Source organism: Lepisma saccharinum, chromosome 25 (assembly GCF_977018435.1).
Source record: "Lepisma saccharinum chromosome 25, izLepSacc3.1, whole genome shotgun sequence".
Classification (NCBI taxonomy): domain Eukaryota; kingdom Metazoa; phylum Arthropoda; class Insecta; order Zygentoma; family Lepismatidae; genus Lepisma; species Lepisma saccharinum.
This window is the reverse complement of record NC_139253.1, coordinates 24,328,399-24,350,274: the sequence shown is the minus strand read 5'-3', so window position 1 is coordinate 24,350,274 and position 21,876 is coordinate 24,328,399. Positions and strand designations below refer to the sequence as shown.

At 37.4% G+C, this 21,876-nt stretch overlaps 1 protein-coding gene across 1 annotated transcript in view; it reads left to right on the top strand.

Annotated features, from left to right (window-relative positions):
- LOC145978866 (uncharacterized) overlaps positions 1-20,170 on the top strand; it is a 128,799-nt gene extending 108,629 nt beyond the window's left edge. Inside the window, exons 4-7 of the mRNA XM_083111757.1 lie at positions 5,477-5,575; positions 8,601-8,745; positions 9,955-10,172; positions 12,952-20,170. Of these exons, the coding sequence (XP_082967883.1) occupies positions 5,477-5,575; positions 8,601-8,745; positions 9,955-10,172; positions 12,952-16,620 (4,131 nt within the window). The 3' untranslated portion in view covers positions 16,621-20,170. The remainder of the gene's footprint in view (positions 1-5,476; positions 5,576-8,600; positions 8,746-9,954; positions 10,173-12,951) is intronic.
- The last annotated feature ends 1,706 nt before the right edge of the window (positions 20,171-21,876 follow it).

The following is a 21,876-nucleotide window of genomic DNA, read 5'->3' as shown; positions in this document are numbered from 1 at the left end:
TATTTCAATACTATTCAGCGCAAAAGAATATCTCGCTCGATCACAGTTTTCAATAGGCTTATTTTTTTCTTCTCTTCAAATTTTGCCGCTCTGGGCGATGGGACGGTTCGCCCTCCCCTTCCGCCGGCCCTGCTATGAACTTGGTCACCCATCAAAGCATGGCAATTTTAACACAGAAAACAATATGTATCGCATTAAGCAGCAAAAATGACAGCCTCCTCTATGCAATTTCTACAAGAACACGTGCCGGAGCCAGAGTTGAAATGATGTTGGAGCCACATAATTTATTTATTTTGAATAATTCCAAAATTATGAAATATGAACAATTTGTTGCTGCTGTTCGCTGCTGTTCGCTGCTCTCTTGCCAAAATGCTTTATTGGGATGCTAACACCATGACTGGCTTCCTCCTTCATGAACTCGTGCACGTTGCTTAGAATTTCCCGAGCTTGGCTATGCAAGGTTTTTGATTTCAACTTCGACAGAACTGGAGGCATTATGGAATTTAACGTTCATTAGCAAACACACACTTTTACATACACACACGCAATACACGCACACAACGTCAAACCGGTCAAATACTTAGTATAAAATAAAAATATGGTGCTTCCAATCCAACAAAACTCACCGCCACTTTACCTGCCTTTTCCCCTTCCGTGACAGAAATAGTGCTTCATTATTACAGTTGGCAACACTAGTTACTAGCTAGCCAATGAACATGCACTGCATAAAAGAAGCAAGCACTACGCCGTGCTATATTGCCACATTAGCGTCCCTACCGAACGGTGGGAACCGCGAGCTGGATCGCTATTCAATTGTTTTCAATGATGTTTGCGCGAGTGTGTCCAGGAATGGAATGACAATGTGGCAACAATAGCGAAGGTTTTCGAGCAGGGTAGAACACATGATGCTAAGAGAGAGGGAGACGAAACGAAAATTCGTTTCTACGCAACGGCAAATTTACGTGTGTGGCACTCTACTCTTTACATCCACATGCTTTGCAACGCGTGTGGTTGCTGTACGATCTCTAATAATAATCACAGAAGATTTGAAATACTGCTTATCAATCGGCGGATGCATTCGCAGTATGCGTATATTTGTATACACTTTTCAGCATATCTTCTATGCCAGTCTCAATACACACAGGAAAAGTGATCCTTAAATAATATAGTACACAACTTTGTAATTCGGAACATTTCTATTAATTATGTTTTTCACGACAAAGTTTGTTTTTAATTCACTTTTAAAAAAATATATTTAATTTTTAAAAAATTCCCTCCAGCGGGAATCGAATTTTGGATCCTTCGATTACAAGGGGATATCATTAGCCACTGCACTATCGGATAGGCCCGATTAATTCCATGAGGAGCAGGCTCCATAGTCCTGTACTTTTTCGTATGTTACGTAGCTTTATACAACGTTGTTTCGTGGCAATTAGCATATTTTTAAATGCTCTGGTCATTGTTGCGAGTCTTAGCAAAATGTGGAAGACCACATTTGTCATGTAATCGTTATATTTGTACCTTGAATCACTGCCACAAAAGCTGTGAGCGCAATGCTTACCAAACGTGTTTTCAACACGCTCGGAAACGTTTGCCGGAATCATGGCGGTTGGCATGTTTTCGCGCAATGAATTGTGGGGGAAGTTGTTCGCTGAATATCATCCATTGAAATCAGCTGTCGTGCAAACAATATGATTCTCTCGCGTTTTCCGATGCCGAAATCCAGCTGCTAGAATGCAGACTGTGGTTCTGTTGTGGACAACAATAGCATCCCTTGATCAATCTAAATGTACTGTCACCGACAATAAAAATGGGACACCTAGATCATACCCGCTTCCTTACATGGAATTATGTGTGTTGCCTAACTCAAGGGCGGTGGTAGAACATGCCATTGACAATTTGTTATTAAAATCAATGCCGTAGATTTAAGCAACGCACACAACGCATTGCAGGGAAGCGGGTATTTAAGGATCTAGGTTTCCAAGTTTTATTGCCCGTGACTGTACAATGGGAAGTGAAGACTAGCTCAGGAACGTGAATTTCCAATAATTATATCTGACACAGGTGTACCATTTCTCATGTTCAATGACCCTTTTGTCTGCAGGGTGTCCGTAAAGAAAGATTAGTTCACAAAGACCGAAGAAAGTGGGCAGGATTTGCCAACGAATCCTTGAACCGAAAACTGCTCTTTTTCTGAATAGGTACAGGCGACGGGTTGCCTATGAATTTATCATATCCGGATGTCCGATATTCGGATTATCTGAACGGTCCGGATATTCGAATGCGTGCATTATCCGGACAGTTTTCTCCTTTATCCGTTTTACGGGCTGTCCACACATTCTTTTATTCGTTATTTTCGTATTTCACTATACGGATTTTCTACAAATTCTTTCACCAAATCTATTCTATCCGGATATCCGAATTATTCAGATATTCGTATATCCAGATTATCTAGAAACGTGTATCGGATAATTTGAAATTGTGTGATTTCCCTAGTTTCGTTATCTTCTCACTAGTCTTTAACTAGATCTGTCTCGTTCTCGAAGGAATTTAAACTTAGTGTCCTCTGGACCAGGTACAGTCAAGACAAGGAGACCCGCTTGATTACAAGAAGAAGACGTTACAACTACACCATCGTGGAGGCCTGTGACTAGAGAATTGCTTCAAGTCGAAACGGGTAGATAGTCAAAGGCGTGAGCAAGTCATTTCGCAGATTTTTAATTCTTTGACCTCTTTAGAAGTAGCGATGGGTTTGTTTCGTAATTATTGTTCGGACTCCTTCACCTGAGTTCACAGGGGTCCAGACACACCGACTCCCCCACTAGTTACGCCTATTGTGGCTATTAAGTTGTAGAGTGGAAATCGTCCGTGGGACACCTTGATTACACGGCGACGGCATAGGGCACAACGCTATCGGAGAAGTGCACGCCAAATAGGGTTATGCCTTCTTTTGTGAGGTATATATCTTGCTATGTTTTCGTGTAGTCGATTCTTTTGTTATTTAGGAAAGGTGGGTATTAAGGAGGGAGTGAGGGGTGTGATGCTTTCAAATACACAACCCTTGTGGCTCGAAAACTCTTCTTGGGCTATTGCGGAAGATTGTGGAACGCTGCAACATTGAGAAGATAGAGCTGAGTCGATAGAGATGCCGATGTATCAGTATCGATGGAAAGGTATTGGTTGGATTCTATTTACCGATACCAGTCGATACTTTTCCGATGTTTTCATTGTTCACAGGGTCCGCAAAAATATCACGTGACATTTTCGTGGACTCTTAATTGTCCTGGAAGTTGTGCAAAATTCGAGTTTCCGTTGATTTTGTACCAATTATGTCAAAGAAAACTATTTTGATATAATTTTTGAATGTTTGAACATTTTGAAGCAAAACTCTGGTAAATTGGTGCTTAAATTGAAGTGGAATACTCAATACTTCGACCAATTTTTAATTGAAGGGTTTTGTGTGTAAAACATGGTGATATTTTGGTCATTTTTGAGTTACAAAGTAAAATGTGCCATCCTTCAATTTTCAAGTGAAATTACCATGTCATACAAATTGCATTGGACTCATTAAAGCCTTTTGAAATTGGTAAACACAACACAAAAACAATTTATCTACAGTATAGTTTCTAATAACCGTTTTTCTTAATGAAATCAGAAATGACCTAAATGTCACTTCCCATGTTTTACACCCAGCTCTTCAATTGTTACAATTTCCAATACCACTTTCAACCAATACTGATACCAATACCCTCACCAATTCCTGCCGATACAGATACTTGAAAGTTATAATAATTAAAAGTTGTTCAAAATATAGATTAATATTAGTGTGTAAGTATCCCATTTTAATTATATACATCAATTTACCATGATTTTTGCTTTTAATATTGAAGAATTACTTCAAAATACCAAATTACATTTTACGTTATCACAAAATACAGTTTTTTCACACAAAACTGGTTCAAAATAAAAATAAACTTCGAATTTTGCATAATTTCCAGGACAATTACACTCCTCGAAAGTGTCTCACGGCATTTTGGCGGAGTCTGTGAAAGACCTAAATGCTGTGAAAATATCGACAAGTATCGGTTCAAAATGGTACCGACTAAGCCTTAATCAAAAGCATGGTCAACTTCCGGAGCTGAGGTTAAAACACAGAAAGAAGAGTTAGTTTATTCACAGCCCGAGACTGTCTTGTGACTACTTTCTGCAAGAGGCATTTCCCGAAACGTGTAAATGGAAAAGACCACTTCCTTATCTCCTATGAGTTCTGTTCCGCACGTAATGCTCCCTCCAAAGCGCCGTGATACGAACATGCAAAAGAGTACTCAGCCGTCCGTACCGACATGTCTCGTTAGAACTGTACGCTCGAGTAAGAACGCTTGTTGAGATTTCAACTTCGCCCATTTCGGGAGCTTAATTTCATTTCCCCGTAACGGTTGAGTATTTCTGTAATGTGAGTTTGTAACATGAATGAAATCCTAGCGTAAAAGTATGTCACCATCAAAAGCTTGATCTCAGTTTCTGCATATCTGGAATTTGGATCTCGAATATAGTGTTTTGCGCCACAAGTTGTCGATGAAAACATGTCCCTGCATACACCTTTCTGCGGTTCACCGAACCTCATCAGTGGGTTCCCGGGAGGGAGGGTGATAAAGGTTATCGAGCGTGATGCTTATCACAACACCTCCATTGTGGCCCAGATTCAGATTTCACCCTTTAAGTGCAGTGCACAGTAGTTTGGATCCCACTTTAAACTGTAGGCCCAGTCCCAATTAGCCTATCTGCACATAATATGCACAAAACAACAATTCAAACAAACAAACATTTAATGTTATGATTATAAATGCATCAATATATAGCTTATGCATACGTAGCCGGACTCGAAGACAGGATATGGGGTTGGGGACCGTTCCGATGACATCCAAATGTCAACCTCTCGTTCACGTAGTACAGCCTGGACTGCATTTTGCACAATGTTTTTATAGTTCAGTGACGCGAATGACTGAAAAGATGTACGCTTGGCATATCCACAATTTTTGCAGTGTAGCCACGGACAAAGGCATCCGCAGGATTTTTTCCCCCAATTTAGCCCCCCTCCCCCTAAAAAAAACACTGAACAGTTAAAAAATTATTGCGTTCCTGCCGTGCCACAATCTGTAACAGTGTTACTTTATAATTGCCAATTTCTTATAAGAATTAACCCAAATTACTGTAACTGAAATGAAATTATGTGTGCAAAATATATAATTGTATGCTGACAATCATCCCTACTCCCTCCCTCCCTCCCCCGTCCGAACACCCTTGGCCACGCAGGTCGTCCGATATGCAAGATTTACATGTGTGTGCATTGTGCATTGAAGAATTTCTCAAAACCGTATCATTAACGGTTTGTTCCTTTGTTCGGCGAGTTGTTTTAGTAGTTTTCCTTTCTGTGGCACAGATCGATTATTAATCGAACATTTTAAAATCGTTTCAGATTCCGAAACAAACAAAGTGGCAAGCATGGAGCCCCCTCAGTGCACTTGTTGGAGGACGCAGCGAGAAGCAGAGAGCTTTGGACGACTCCTTCATTGGGGTAAGTTATCCCTTATCATATTTACCCCTTCTATTGGCTCGATAGAAACATGTAACTTACTGTTAATAGTTCCCAATTTGATTGTTTATACAAAGCGTAAGCAAATTCAGTCCCAATTTTACTTTCTTCTCACTAATGTCTGTATCAATCTGTCTTCTAAGCAGATCCCTCACATGGGAGGGAGGTCCGACTATCAAAGAGACCTCCGCAAATAACTATAATAATAATACCAAGTAATGGCTACTAGTATGTGTAAGGGTGTTTAAAATCAGGAATGGTCAAAATTATTCTGTGTTAACTATATAGTAGAAATTACACATTGCCAGGAAGAATTATAATATTAATTATAAAATTATTACAGCATTAATAGATTGCCCAATAAAATAGCAAGATAAATAAGAGCAAATACGTAATTCAAACATGTTGTCGCTGAATTATTTTATATTGTAAGCGGCCTTTGCTACAATTTAGAGGCCTGTGATATGTTGCAGAGGAACATATACGTTTAGGTTAAAATTGGACAATCGTTTCTTACCAATTTCTTTCTGCCTGAATACTGAAAATTAGAGAAAATAAGGAGAATAACATCAACAAGATTAGGGGGAGGGGGTAGAAATATGTGCAAGAGGCGTCCCCGACGTGGAAATATCTCGCTATGTTTCTGTTGGCTTATCCATTTTTATGCAATATTTACTTCGAAAATTGTGTGGCCCGCTACTGTTATTGACATCAACACCCGGCATTTGATTAGGGGCGGCCTGCCAATAGTGCCCTGTGCATAAGTGGTTTGAAGAATTTTAGTTTCTCCTTAATATGTGGATCAGGTGGTCCATCTAAATCATTCTCGTATGTCAAGATTAAATTGCGCATGCGTGGGGTCGTCGTCACACCTAGAGTCCAGCTTCTTTCTTCAAGGTCACACAAGGTCTCCACGGCACCGCGCTACTTTTATGATCCTCTTGAGGCCTTGCGACAGAAAATTTAAATAAAAAGATAAACGGGGAGTAATTGTGACTTTTCTCTGGGACTGTTCCGGATATAAATACTTTATCTCGGACTTCAGTTTCACCTTTAGCCATAGCTATGAAACCATAGAATGGAATTCTGATTATTCGTAAAACTGATCAGATTGGACAGGACAGTGGAAGGACGTGGTTTTCGAAACATCTTGTTTTAATTTGCAGTATAATTGGAATGCAACGATACTTCCATTCTATTTCCAATCAATTTTGTATGGGTAGAATTCCAATCGAGATTTCTTGCTTTATATTTTGTACAGCATAAATACTGTCTACAAAGAGGGGAGCAATGGACGATGGTACATAGATTCCAATAAAATCATTTAGCATTCTTTTTGTAGGGAGAGAAGCAAAACTTGTAGCTGATCTGTTTCTTTTCTTTCGTTTTGAAAACATATTCATACATACTTAACTATTTGTTATATTTTTATGGATAAAATACTTTTGAGTTATTTCATATAATTCGAAATCGAAATACAACTTGTGACCAGGGTTTATCTATAATCTTCAATGGGAGGGAGGAGGTGTAAAGACAAATTCACTTGTAAAAGTAGTATTTATTAGACATTAATTGGAATTTAAGAGAGGGAGGGCATAGACTTCCGTGTAGTTGAATAGTTAGCACAGCTTTGGTACAAAGGTGTACCGGACTGGGTTCAGTCTTCAGTGAAAGCTCCAAAATGTTAGTGTACACAGTATTTATTAGACATTAATTGGAATTTAAGAGAGGGAGGGCATCGACTTCCGTGTAGTTGAATAGTTAGCACAGATTTGGTACAAGGTGTCCCGGAGTGGGTTCAGTCTTCAGTGAAAGCTCCAAAATGTTAGTGTACACAGTATTTATTAGACATTAATTGGAATTTAAGAGAGGGAGGGCATCGACTTCCGTGTAGTTGAATAGTTAGCACAGATTTGGTACAAGGTGTCCCGGAGTGGGTTCAGTCTTCAGTGAAAGCTCCAAAATGTTAGTGTACACAGTATTTATTAGACATTAATTGGAATTTAAGAGAGGGAGGGCATCGACTTCCGTGTAGTTGAATAGTTAGCACAGATTTGGTACAAGGTGTCCCGGAGTGGGTTCAGTCTTCAGTGAAAGCTCCAAAATGTTAGTGTACACAGTATTTATTAGACATTAATTGGAATTTAAGAGAGGGAGGGCATCGACTTCCGTGTAGTTGAATAGTTAGCACAGCTTTGGTACAAGGTGTCCCGGACTGGGTTCAGTCTTCAGTGAAGGCTCCAAAATGTAAGTGTACACAGTATTTATTAGACATTAATTGGAATTCAAAGAGAGGGAGGGCATCGACTTCCGTGTAGTTGAATAGTTAGCACAGCTTTGGTACAAGGTGTCCCGGACTGGGTTCAGTCTTCAGTGAAGGCTCCAAAATGTAAGTGTACACAGTATTTATTAGACATTAATTGGAATTCAAAGAGAGGGAGGGCATCGACTTCCGTGTAGTTGAATAGTTAGCACAGCTTTGGTACAAGGTGTCCCGGACTGGGTTCAGTCTTCAGTGAAGGCTCCAAAATGTAAGTGTACACAGTATTTATTAGACATTAATTGGAATTCAAAGAGAGGGAGGGCATCGACTTCCGTGTAGTTGAATAGTTAGCACAGCTTTGGTACAAGGTGTCCCGGACTGGGTTCAGTCTTCAGTGAAAGCTCCAAAATGTAAGTGTACACAGATTAGAAATAGTAAGGGTTGATCCAGGATCAAGAAGAAGCCGGCTCCGGCGTCCGAGTCACATGACAGCTGCAATGGGATTCAGTACGTTGACCACGTCTCACCCAATGAAAAAGTCATTTGTCAAGTTTTGCCTCTCAGAAGATAGTTGTGCTTAGAATTTAGTCATGAATTATTTTGGGGGGAGGAATCTTTTAAGGAGCTATGGAGATAGATCAATGTCTGTGGTGACGAACATTAGCCGTCACCACCCTGCCTGAAATATTTAAGTTTTCTATAACCCAGAAACTGTACCTAATGCATTGTATGTCTGTCTTTCAGGAACCTCAGCGCGCTCTTGTTGCCTTACGAGGTCATGATTTCACAGGCCTTGGTTTCAACATATGTGGAAACATGAGAGATGGAATTTTCGTGAAGGATGTACTCCATAGAGGACCAGCCTCGGAATCGGGACGCATTGCTGCAGGTTGGTATTTTCTTTCTACGCCCCCTACCCATCACTCTTCTCGACACGGGAGGTAAAATTTCTGTTTAGTGCATCCAAGGCGGCAAGGACGTGAGAGAGAAAAAGAGGAGGCGAGATTTAGTTCTGGATTTGTTCTGTGTTGCCAAACTTAACAGCTGCAGTGGTTTAGCAACAGAGGGTGGGTAACTTTATGGAATGCCTATTCTCTTCCTGGCGTGCAAGGGAATAATTGACACTGAGTGTCTGACGGGTGGCTTATGACTGGGGCATGTCCCTATAGACTTTTAAGAAGAAGAAATGGCTGGAGAATAAAGTAAAATAAATAAAGGGCAAGAAAAATGAATGAAGCCCTATTTATTAAAAATTACATTGTAATTATGTATATTTGGATTTTTATTTTCAAATCTTTAACTTATCTGCCCATTTTTATTATTTTTGCCGTAATGAATGCTCCTACAGTTATTCTGAATATGATTAAACTAATATGATTGTACATGAAGAATGTAAGATCATTCGTTATGTCTGTAGACCATCTCTGAACTATATTTTCAAATTGATTTTTTTAAATATTATAGTGTTTTGATCAAATGTTGATTCGATTATTCAATTAGTGCAAAATGTTTATTAAACCAATGGGAAAGGGTTTGGGTATACGACCATGACTGAGGTTAAAGCATCTGCATTATACCAGGTCTGGACCATGAACAAAATGTTTATATGGGCAAAGAAGTCCACTTCAAGTGACACAGAAAATAGGCAACTCATTTAGGGAAAAATTAGGTAAAGAGTTAAGACTAGTGCTACTCAGGGTGGTATTTGTAGGAGGGATGGGACGAATTCCCTCTCCTGGAATAGATATATAAATGTGTATACGTTAATAACTTGTAATAACTTTCAACATTTTGGCAATACAAATACAGAATGCAGTGAAATGCACATAGCATATGTCTTTGTCAGATTCTTTTTCTAATTCCGTAGTCAGTTAACACAACATAGCTCATGTTTCTGATGATTTATTTATTTGTTATTATTTCATATTGTGTATATAACTTCTTCAATACTTTAAATTCTAAAATTCAATAATTATTTCTAAATATTTTTTTCTATTAACTCAAAGTTTTATATGAAACAGAATGTTCAGCTTATATATATTTTACATAAATATGTTACATGCTAAGAAAAATATTGAAATGTTTCTTCTTTTCTCAGGTGACCGTATTCTTAGCGTGAATATTTCTTTCAAACACATGGTGTTTGAAGATGCCCTCACCATTCTCAGCTATGCATCGCCATATGAAGTTCATCTGGAAGTGGAGAAAATGTCAAATCGCACTTCACAACAGAAGAAGTCATCCCCAGGTGTTGGTCCAACCGACAGACTCTGCCATCCATTTTATAGAAGCCAGTCCATTGATGATTTGGCTCAGGTAAAGAGTTAAGACTAGTGCTGCTACCATTAACCTACCATCACCCAAAATTTATAGTTAGTTTTAGGTAGATTTCACACCAAAGTGACAACTGGCATGAGCAATGGGGCTTACGTCAAGGAGACAAATTGCAAGCGAAAGTGACGTATCACTTGGATGCCATTTTGGTGTGAAAACCAGCTAAGACATCTCAAGGACTCGTAACTGATTTTTACCAGGTTTGTTAAAGGTCCAAGAATTTTAAATAAATTCAATTCCAGTCCAGGAGAAAATCAGCAAGCGTAAATGGGTTCTGGACTGTAAAGAACCTTTTTATCTGAATTTTTTTTAATTCGGTCCAGGAGCCTTTTTTCTGGCTGAACTTAAATTCGGTCCAGTAACCTTTGTTTCTGGCTGAATTTAAATACGGTCCAGGAACCTTTTATCCAGATCAATTTAAATGCAGTCCAGGGACTGTTTTTCCGGATTAGTTTAAATAGTGTTCAAGTTCCGTATTGAAATGAAACAATACGCAACTTGGTTCGAATTTAAATTGTGGGAGAGAAAAGGTTCCGGTCCTGCAGCAGAACCCAATAGAACCCATTATTATCAAGAATGTATAAACTAAAATTAAATAATGAAAATATACTTGTTGTTTAATCGAGGGTTGTTTATTTCAGTAGAAATAATTTGAAGGCAAGGATTATATTGGGATCATACGACTTTGAATTACAGTACCGAAGAAGAGTTATGCAATAATATGCATAAAATATTGCCAGGAACTTTACTGGATCTAACATCCTTTTTTGATATTCAATAATCAATTCTTTATTTATTTGACATTAATATCCTTGGTAGGGTGGTTGTTTTTTCCTTACAAATTTTTCCAACCTTAGCTTATATGTAAACTAGATAATGAATACGTGCTATTACATCACTATCCTTAACCCGTCTTTTTACCTATTCATGTAATAAAAATATAATATTAATTAACCTGAATATTTTAATTAATACTATTATATTATTATTATTTTGAGACACTTGGTTTGGACCCCGCTCGAAGTATATTTCTAGATACATGCCTGATCAGAATGTATAGGTTCGTGGATCTTTAACAATCCGAGAGTTGTTAATGGTCCAGGAATTGTAAATAAATTCAATTCCTGTCTGGGAGAGAAAATCATCAAGCGTAAATGGGTTCTATACAGTAAAGGCCTGTTTATGTTTCAAGTATTTAAATTCAGTCCAGGAACCTTCTTTCCGGATCAGTTTAAATACAGTCCAGGAACCTTTTTTCTGGATCAATTTAAATACGGTCCAGGAACCTTTTTTCAATGAAACAGTACACAACTTGAACCAAATTTAAATTGTGAGAAAGAAGGTTCCGGTCGGGCAACGGAACCCAATAGAACCCATTGGAATTTATGAGTTCCTGGACCTGTAACAACCCTGATTTTTACATGTTAGGAGGGGACAGAAGGAAGACATGTGTAGTTCAATAGTGGCAGTAAAACTTTGACCGAGCTGAAAGCAATGTGCCTTTTAAGCTAACAATTAACAAATTTTGTTATATTTATTGCTATGAAATTGTCAACGTCCAGGCTTGGTTGTGTAAGATATCATGGATTGCAGAGTGGTTAGCACAGCACACTATGATGCAGAGATCCTGGGTCTGAATCCCAGCCTGGGCAAATGTGTTCTTTGTGAGTGTCCTTTCATCACTCATCCTCATCGATTAGCCAAAAGTTACTGAAGATCAAAGTAATACGAACCAAATCAATCAAACGTTATTAATTATTATTATTGCTTATCAAAATAACCTGGTTGGTTCTGCTGCCTAGTGTTGCTCATTCGTTAATCGATCCACAAGAACTGAAGAGACAACAGAAATAGATTGGATAGTTATAAAACATGGGGATATTTTAGTACTAAAGCCCTATAAAGGAGACCAGATGGTAACAGTAGGCACCAAACATGAGCCTAACCTATTGCTCTAAAATCCTTACTTCCTTCTTTATCCTTGTTAGGTTTAACAAATTTATATCTTACCATAGTGTTCTTCAAACACTGATATTACTGATATTACACTGATTACCTATATTATGGCATTGATGTCTAATAGTGATTGCTCTGTCGAGCGCTTGGAGTAGAAATTATTAGATGGTGGGATGTTGGGTCGGGTCTTAGGTCTAGCAGAGGGGGATGTTCCTATGGTTTAACATGGTTTGCAAATATTTTATTCTTGTGCATCCCTCCTCACTTCAAGCGCTGCTTCTATCATGTTACATTTGTGGTGTATTTTTACATGAGAAACAAAAGTAATGGGATATAATGTAAATTATGAGAATATCGAAGATAAATGAAATAGAAGTATTCTATTTTCAATTAATTCAGATTTATCAATTTATAAAATGTATATTTTATATACATATCATAGTGACCCGAAATGTTATTACTCATACTTTAAAGTTAATCCTTGAATTTTTGAACTTCAATTCTTGTTCAAGAGATAGAAATAAGTGAATTTTAATACTCAAATGGAATAAAATTTATTTGCTTAAATGTTAATTTGGTTGAATAAAATCAATTAACTTAATATCAAATTGTAATGGATGCCAATCTTGAATAAATCTATGCTCACACTTGTTATTATTTTATGAGTGAAATTAATGAGTCCCAAATTCACAAGCGTCTAGATGTGCGTTTAAAACAGTTTAATACAATATGGTAAAGTCCTTGATATTTGTACAGAATTTGTTTCCCCTCAAATGATAATTGTTGGACTTTTCTCTTGTTACAGATTGGAAAAGCTAGTCTAAATGCTAAACGAGCTCGTCAGCTGGGAGAAATATGTAAACCTAAAGTGGAGAAAACTTCATCATCATCTAATACACCACTTACAGGAGGAGGAAGTAATCGGAACTCCACGAAGATTTCTCCTAAGTCAGGAAGCCATGATGTGGCAGCAAACCAACCAAGGAAGGACAGTGCAAAAATGGACGTAAAATTAGAACAGACAAGTGCTGTGAATTCTGATGGCGAAGTTCGTGTTAAGACAATTGTGAAACCTGAAAGAAATAAAAAACCAAAAAACAATACTGGTCAAAAAGTTGAGGAAGCTAAACAAAATCCCTCAGATGTAAATGGTAGTGGTGTTGATACGGTTGATTTCAAAGATAATGCAAGAAGGGAAGCGAAAGAAACACAAAAGAGCATGAATCCAGAAGAAATACCAGCACCCAATAAGGAAAAGGGTGGAAAATTGAAGTTCCCCAAGTTTGGTGTTCATGTCTTACCCGACCAGAAGGAAGTGCACTTAAAAGCAACTCAGCTGAAACCAACCGTTCAGAGTTCTAGAACTCCTCACATAGTGGATTCACAAGAAAAGCCTTCTCCGGAGAAACGCATCAACTCAGAACATGAGAAACAAAATGAGCAGAATGCAATAATCGAAGGAGGATCTGTTGGGGCATCTGTTACTGTACCAAACAGCAAAACTTCTACTGACCAAGCTCAAGCGATAGCTCACAACTCTCCAGATACTGCCACTAACTCTACAAACTGTCCAACAGGAGCTAATGCTAATGAAAGCACTAATAGAAGTGCTGCATCTGATGAAGAAATGAAGCATGAAGAATGTGCTGGTGATAAGAAAGATGTTACTGGAAAGGATAAGAAAAGTAAGTCAATACTTCCAAAAGGATTGCTAAACTTCAAAGATATGTTGCACAGTGATCACCATGATAAAAAAAAGGGATCTACTTCACCAAAAAACTCTGAACCCTTCGCCAACAAAACATCAAATGAAGATCAACAAATGCATACCAAGGAATCTAGACACAATCCAAGCTCGTCTTCAGAAAATGAAGATGATGGAGGTGAAAACATGGATCAACAGAATTTAAGGAATTGTGAAGAAGGATTTACAAATGATATCCCAGAAGAAGTACAACGAGCTGCAATGGCAGCTAAAGTTAATAGAAAACCAAATGACAAATTGCGACAAACAGAATCAAAAATCAACTCTCAGCGAAAGAGAACCGAATCTGCCGGTAGTGGAAGCATGAGTGATGGAAGTATTGGGTCACCTTCTGATAGTAGGGATCCCGTTGATAAGACACCAAAGAGATCCATCAAAAGGAAAGCTCCTCAACCACCTGAATCTTCAGATGGCCAGTCAGCAGTTGATCCAATCATGCTGAACAGCAATCCGGCAGTAGATTCAAGCATGGACAGTGTTGACAATCACCATGTGGAGAGAATGGATATGAACTCACCTATTCCTTCTGCAGGTCTTGTGTCAGCAATTGTCGGTCCTGTACTATCTGGAAAGCAAACCGAAAACTCACACGGAGGGGACACGCACGATGTACACGAAACTAACCAGAACATGCTGTCTGAGAGTGAGAGCGATTCAGACATAGAGAAACCGTCAAATGATGCTGACAAAAAGGCCAAAAAAGGTGGAACCACGATCGAATTGAACTCGGCACATATAACAATTCATCATTCACCCTCAGACGATCTACCGGCATCGCAACTCACACTGAACACAGAGAGTGAGCAATCATCGATCCCTGACAGTCAGGAGAACCTGACTCAGCCACTGAGTGGAGCTAAGCAACGAGAAGAAAACGGGAGAAAAGCTGCATCTTTGGGAGACTTGTCCAAGCTGGAGGGTGAGCAGCACATGAGTATTCCATTAGAAAGAGCAGTTTCTCTAGATTTTGGAAATGCTGATGTTCCAGCATCAGGCCAGCTTGCAAACAAGAAAAGAAAGGCCCCACTTCCCCCAAGTGAAGATTTGAGTGCAATTCCCGACGGTGAAGAAAGCATGCTGTACAGAAAGGAACCCAGACTCGACACAGATACATTTGGCAGGAAGTTAAAGAAATCTTCCAATTGGGGCACTCTGGAAGAAGCTCTCAAAGACTCGGATGCAGTGTCGAAACCTAATGAAGAAATGGAAGTGGTAAATATGAGAAACAAGTCCGATCCACAGAAAATGGTTTTGTTGATTTCTCCAGATTGTGGAACATCTGAAGTGACAATAGCAACAACTTCAACGTACCAGTCAGAGGAGCAACCTACCTCACTTCAGCTTGACGGAAGAGCTTTAAGTGAAAATGAGTCACTACAGTCTTCGGTTGTAACATCGAGTGACATGGGCATTAGCGTTCAGGTAACTTCATCACAAGATGTTCCACAGAAATTGCAAGATCCTGCAGACACAGCAGTTCTTATATCATCGGCATCTGACTACTTAGGTCAAATTGATTCCACTACATACGGCAATGGTCACCATACAGTGAACAAAATCTACAGCAAAATTAGCTCATCCAGCGAACCTACAAGTATTGATGACATCCAGTCATCATCAAGTGTTCAAGTAGACCAAGTCGAAATGGATGACAGCGAACCTCCCGAACTTCCTACCTCACCCGTACCAGTGAACCAAGCAGTTCAATTCCCCGTAACAGCACCAACATTCCATTCTACTACTTACATTTCCACGCATCCCACCATACATACCGAGTCACACGTTACTGAAATTCAGGTAACAACAACTGGTGCTCCTGAACATGAAGGCATCAATGCAAAGCAAATAGTATCTGACATTCCAGATACAACACATTCTTCTGATCCCAATTCCTCTGGAATAGATGAAGTAAAAGTATCGAACAGCAGTTCTAATATAAGCAACATGAATGTTCAGTTTTCTCACAGCATGCCATCATCAATAGCAGATAGTGTTAATGATCTAGTTCACACATTAAGTAACCACAAACAGGTCTCGGAACCTCCAGTGCTCACAGATATTGAAGTGAAAGGCCCAAATAATGTTACTGTGATGTCAATAACCTCGGAATCGCCAACATCACCTGAGAATTCATCTCTTATAAATAATGTAGTTTCAGATGCCAATGAAGTTACAATAAAGCCTATGGTTCCTATGAGGAGGGAAGTGGTGTCCTCAACAATTACTGTAGAGCATCCACGGAATTCACAAAAACCTGAAAGTAGTCAGAGGAAGTCTGTTGTTCCCGAGGAGAAAGAAATTGTAATCACTTCACAGGAGCTTGACAGTGTTATGATGTCACATTCCAAGTTCTTATCTCAACATGGCCATACAAGTTCTGGTAGTCAAGTCTCTTCATCAGATGAGGAGAAAAGAAGGGAGTCGCACTTTGAACAGTGGGCTTTCCTCGACGGTTCATCGAGGGACCAAAATAGCCATTCCATTTCCCACAATGGCGTAAAGGACACTGAGAATTCGCATTCTGAAGCCGACATTGATTCCCATGCTCATTCCACGATTGTCAGCGTACCTAAGAAATCTGTTACACACATTATTGTGGACCCTGATCAGAGTGGCATTTCATATAATCAAGGCTCAACTTCAAAAACTGTTATAATTTCCAGTATACAGTTGCCAAACGATGGAAATACAACAAGTCTTCAAACTTGAAACAACACGATGACCCATGAGTGTTGTATTCTCCGTCCGTGCTCCAATAATGTGGTAAGATAATCATACAAATCTATGATACATAGGTATGTAAATGCATGTAGTTATTTCCACCAAAGTGTAATCATTTTGTTATCATTATGAGGATATGTGCAATATTAACAAGTTCTCACTACAGTCCTATGCTTCTTAAATCATCAACATCATAACAAAATGTGCAAAACATTAGTAACAATGCTCTCCAATTGCTAAGAGACATTTCATTATGCGACAAAAAACTTCAGAAGCATGCAAAAGGAAGTATAAATTTCATTGAGGCATTTCATAGAACCTATTTTTGTTTCAGTGTAGTTTTGCAACAGGTACATGCTTTAAGAAATCAATTGTCGATTGTCTGTTTGTATCATCTGCAACAGAATAGTTATGTTAATAGTTGTAGATGCTTCATTTGTGAAAGCAAAGACATGTGAAACCAGTGAAACCTGACCAATCCTAACCTAACTCTTAGCATTCCTGCATACATTCCATATAATAATGTATATATTTTATAAAAATCATTATGATATTGATTATACACTTTAAAATATACAAGTGAAGCATTTATTACCCAATGCTAAAGTATATATTGTAAACAAGAAGTGATACTAATACAAACGATTTTGTAGGTCAGTATATTTTTCATTTTCATATTGAGGCAAGCTGTAAAAGACTGTTTTCAGTTTCTTCCCATATTTTGATAAGCCCCATCATTTTATTATTTCATTTTTGTAATAGCTTAATGCAATGAACAAAGAAAAGAATGATGATGTTACAACCAGTGGCGTGCGTTGCTAAATCAGGCTGGGGAACAGGTGACCTGCATTGCCCCTCCCCGCCCATACCTGTCGTAATATAATACAGTAGACCAAGTAAAATTCAACCCTTGTTGAAATGAACCAAATAAATATGCGATACATATGTTTACAAATTGTCAGAAGTGACATACATGAAGCACGTTAAAATTATGACAATAGGCTACCAATGTTAAAGCAAATATGATATATTGTAAAGAAAACATTAAAAACAAAATTGTTGATGCGCAACAAAGAAAAAAATAATAAAAGCAATTTATGAGTGATTAGAGAAAAAAAAATGTTTTGTCGAAACCTGTTTCATCTCTCTATTTGTAGATTAAGTTCACATTTTTTTGTAGAGTTGAGCATTCTTGTAATTCAAACGTCCTCAATGCAACAATGGCAAACAGATGGCGGAATTTTTTCATGACGTCCACTAGATTTGTAGAAATTCTGACAAAACCCAAACTGTTCCAAACTCCCTTCTCGGGAACAATCAAGGAAAACAATAATTTGTTACTGGAAGAGTATCCAGTTAATCATTTTACAGAGTTGTAGTAACTAGTTTGAAAATGCCTTGCGTACGATTTAGTTTTAGTTTTTAATTCAGTTAGGTGTTGGTTTGCTGTCTTTTCTGTAAAGTTCAATGAACTAAAAGCTTTCGTCTTCAGCCGGTCGATCATACAACATTCGCAACCCTATGCTCGCAACATTCGCTTTCTTGTCCTGCCGCTGCGTGCATCTCGGCGGGGCTGGTGGAACAGGTGGACACAAGCTGTTCCCTCGGAAGCTATTTCGCAGCATTTAGCCATGGCATTTAGCAGACGCCTAGACTGTAGAAGATTTTTCCAGTTCGTTATGACTGGCAGACGCAATTTTCCAATGAGATTAGGAAACTATAGACTTACTACACTGAAAACTATCACTACGGTGCAATTAAACTTTAGCACATAGCAAAAACTAGAAGGAAAACTAATTTGCTATGTCTCTCGTAGGGAACAAGGAAAACTAATTTGCTATGTCTCTCGTAGGGAACAGGTAGAGAATTCATCTTCTGTGGTGGGAGGTGGCACCATGAGAATCGTTTACCTTTGTGTGTGGTCGGAAATACTCGGCATCAGACAGCAGAGGGTGGGACGACGAGGGTAATTGAAGTAAACAAATGTCCAGTCAGGGTGAAAGTTTTTCTTCAGCGTGTTGATTTCGGAAGATAGAAGTGATCTTATTATGTCATTATAGATAATTGAAATAGCTAAAAAGGGCAATAAGTAGAAGGGAACAGCCTGTTCCCTCTGTTCCATGGAGGGACCGCCACTGGTTACAACTATAGTTTGTAACCAATTTCTAAAGAACATTAAAAAAGTGTAAAAATCCTCTGATTGTTTAATCATAAGTATGCAAGCAAGGCTTTTTTATTAAAAGTTCAAATGTTACATATGTAAAAATACAAGAAAGCTATAAATGCTCATTATCTTCCACTGAAGTTAAGTTGAGAGAGAAGATCTGTTTTACACAAAGACTGTGTTTTCTAATGTGTACTTCTATTCCTCTATTGTGATATAATAAGATATGTTACGGTAACATATTACATTATATTTATGTATCATTCATGTAACATACTGTTTAGTTAGTGAAAAGATAACATCACAGGATATTTTGAATAATGCTATAGCTTGCAAAACATTACATGTGAAGTGTAGGTCAAAGTTATATAACATTTTGGAAGAAATGTCAAGCAATTTAAGTGATAATTTTTCTGGCAGCTATGGATAGAAGTGTCAAAAAAATATATTGTTAAAAAGAAGAGAAAAATAGAAAAAGGAAGAAAATAGTTACATAAAAAAGATATTAATTTTATATTTAGTGTATATAGAAACTAACTATAATGTGTCCCGAAGTATTAATGTTTGTTATTTTACTTTTTGATATTTAGAAATAATTTAGAATACAAATTATAAGCGTTTTGAAACATTCACATTTTATCAACTATGTTACACTTTTATATGCAAGAAGAAAAGTGAGACAGTTTTGTACATAGCTATTCAATTAATTATTTTTGTAAACAATGACATCATACTTTTAAAGGGAAAAGAAGAAAAATTAAACCATTCATGAGTGTGCCATGGCACATTTAAGCTAATCAAATTTTAAAAATGGAATAGATGTAAAATAATATATGTAATGTTGACAATTAATAGTTTCTTTTTTTTTTTTTTTTAGCATTGACTTTTCTTGTACAGTTCTTATTACTTCAGGGATAATTGTTGATGGTGCCATTTTTATATGTTTGGAATGAAATTATTCTTGCTTTTGTTTCTGTCATTAATACAATCGTTTTTTCTACATTGAAATCATTTGTCAATAAGATAACAATATTGAACATATAAATAATAATTGGAGCTCCAAATTTTGTATGTTTCAGGTTTTGTGTAAGATTGTAAAATATATCCACAGTTCAATGTGGTTACTGTATAGAATGTTTGTGATCTGTATCTCACTGGATGAGATTTTTTATACAACAAAATCCGTTTGTTGGCAAGAAGGGTTGTGTATATGCACTGGTATGTAAATGTCATCAGTAGATGTGCTCAGTTAATTATATTTTGTTATATACATATTACAATAAATTTTGCTCAATACATTTGTTTCTGTACATATTCATCCATGATTATATGAGCAATATTTTGATAATTAGATATTAAACTAACAAATATGACCAGCAAAATGCATTTTTTAAAGTTCATTACCTAACCTTTTACTTTGTAATCATTAATTTTGTGTTTTAACACTAAGTAATAACTCAGTTGAATACTTTTTTGTCTGTACCATTGGAAAAAGAAAAGGAAATGGGTGTCTCATCCATAGATAATATTCAGTCATTAGAAAACTTAAAGTATATGGTATATTTTTTTGTAAAAAATGAATCGGTATGATACACATCTCTTACATGATAAGGAAGTATCATGTGGTTCATTCATATATCCAATTCAATCACTTCTCTGATTTAAACAAGTACCTGTGTGTGCGTACTCTGTACATATCAGATTCTGATTGTTTTGATTTATTTTACTTTGTATTTCTGCCACTTTTGGCTAATTGCGAGGACGAGGATAAGTGATGATAATGAAACTGATGAAGGGAAGGGGTGTATTCACAAAGAACACCCATGTTCAGATCAGGATTCATAGCTGAGCTGGAACCCCTGGCATCGCAGCACACTGTGCTATCCAATCCACCATGCCCTATAATCAGATTCTGATTACAAATGCAAGTCTCCTGTCAAAGATAAACTAGGAGTTAGCATTCTGATTCGTTTCCTTATACAGCACAATGTAATATTCTCTCGAAATATTTTATCTGTGTGAAATTTTCTATTATGAAATTAGTATCATTCAGCAACAAAGGAGTTGCCTCACACCAAATACTAATATTTATTTCTATTCATTAAAGGTCCTAACACCAATTTGAAGGAATGCCTTTATCCATTGAATAGTGATTTCTCTCGCAAATTTTTGTTCTCCTTGGCCCTGTATAATCTTGTTCCCATTACCTAAAACTTTGTCTTGGTATATCAGCCCAGGTATCAATGAATATACTCCCTCACAGGGGGCCTGAAAATTTTCCACTCCAAGGGCACTTTTCAAATATGGGTACCCTCAACTTGGTTCATTAATGCAGAGCAAAACATCATCAAGGACATTCACACACACACATTTACATAAACTAACATAATAATTAACCCTTACACTTCATTGTTAATACCGGATTGCCAAGCAGCTTGCAATTAAAGATAATAACAACATTAAACATCAGTCCCAATCCCTCACTCTCTGGTCTTAATGACAAATTGTTAACCAAGATTCCACCATACAATCTTAAAATATGATGTTTAAGGCCGTACTAAAGGCAATTTTGTGGTAATTTTTCGATAACAGATGGCAGCACCGTTTGCCATGGCAACCGAGGGCCATGTTGCCAGATCTCCATGTAATCAAGGTAGATACATACAGGTTGGTCGATTAGGGTACTCCTTGATGGGATATGACGTCACGTTGGTTAGTAGATTTTATTGAAAAATCTAAGTAGATGTGGAGCAACGTAATTGTTTATCATGCGATTTTAGTTGTATGTTCTTATTGGAAAAAAATACAACAATTTATCAGCAATGCAAGATAGTAATAGTCGTAATAGTAATATAAAATCCCTTGTATTGTATTATGTATTTCTTTTAATATTTCGAAAGCAGAAGAGAACATACAAAGATAGCTGTTGTTAATTCAAACACGAAATGCATAAAGTAAGAAGAGTAATTTAAATAATTGAAAACATTTTGCAATTACGTTTGAAGCAAATGCTGCATTGACTGTAGAATTCACTTTTATGACAGTACTTGAACATATTTATATCTTTTATCGGTGACGTT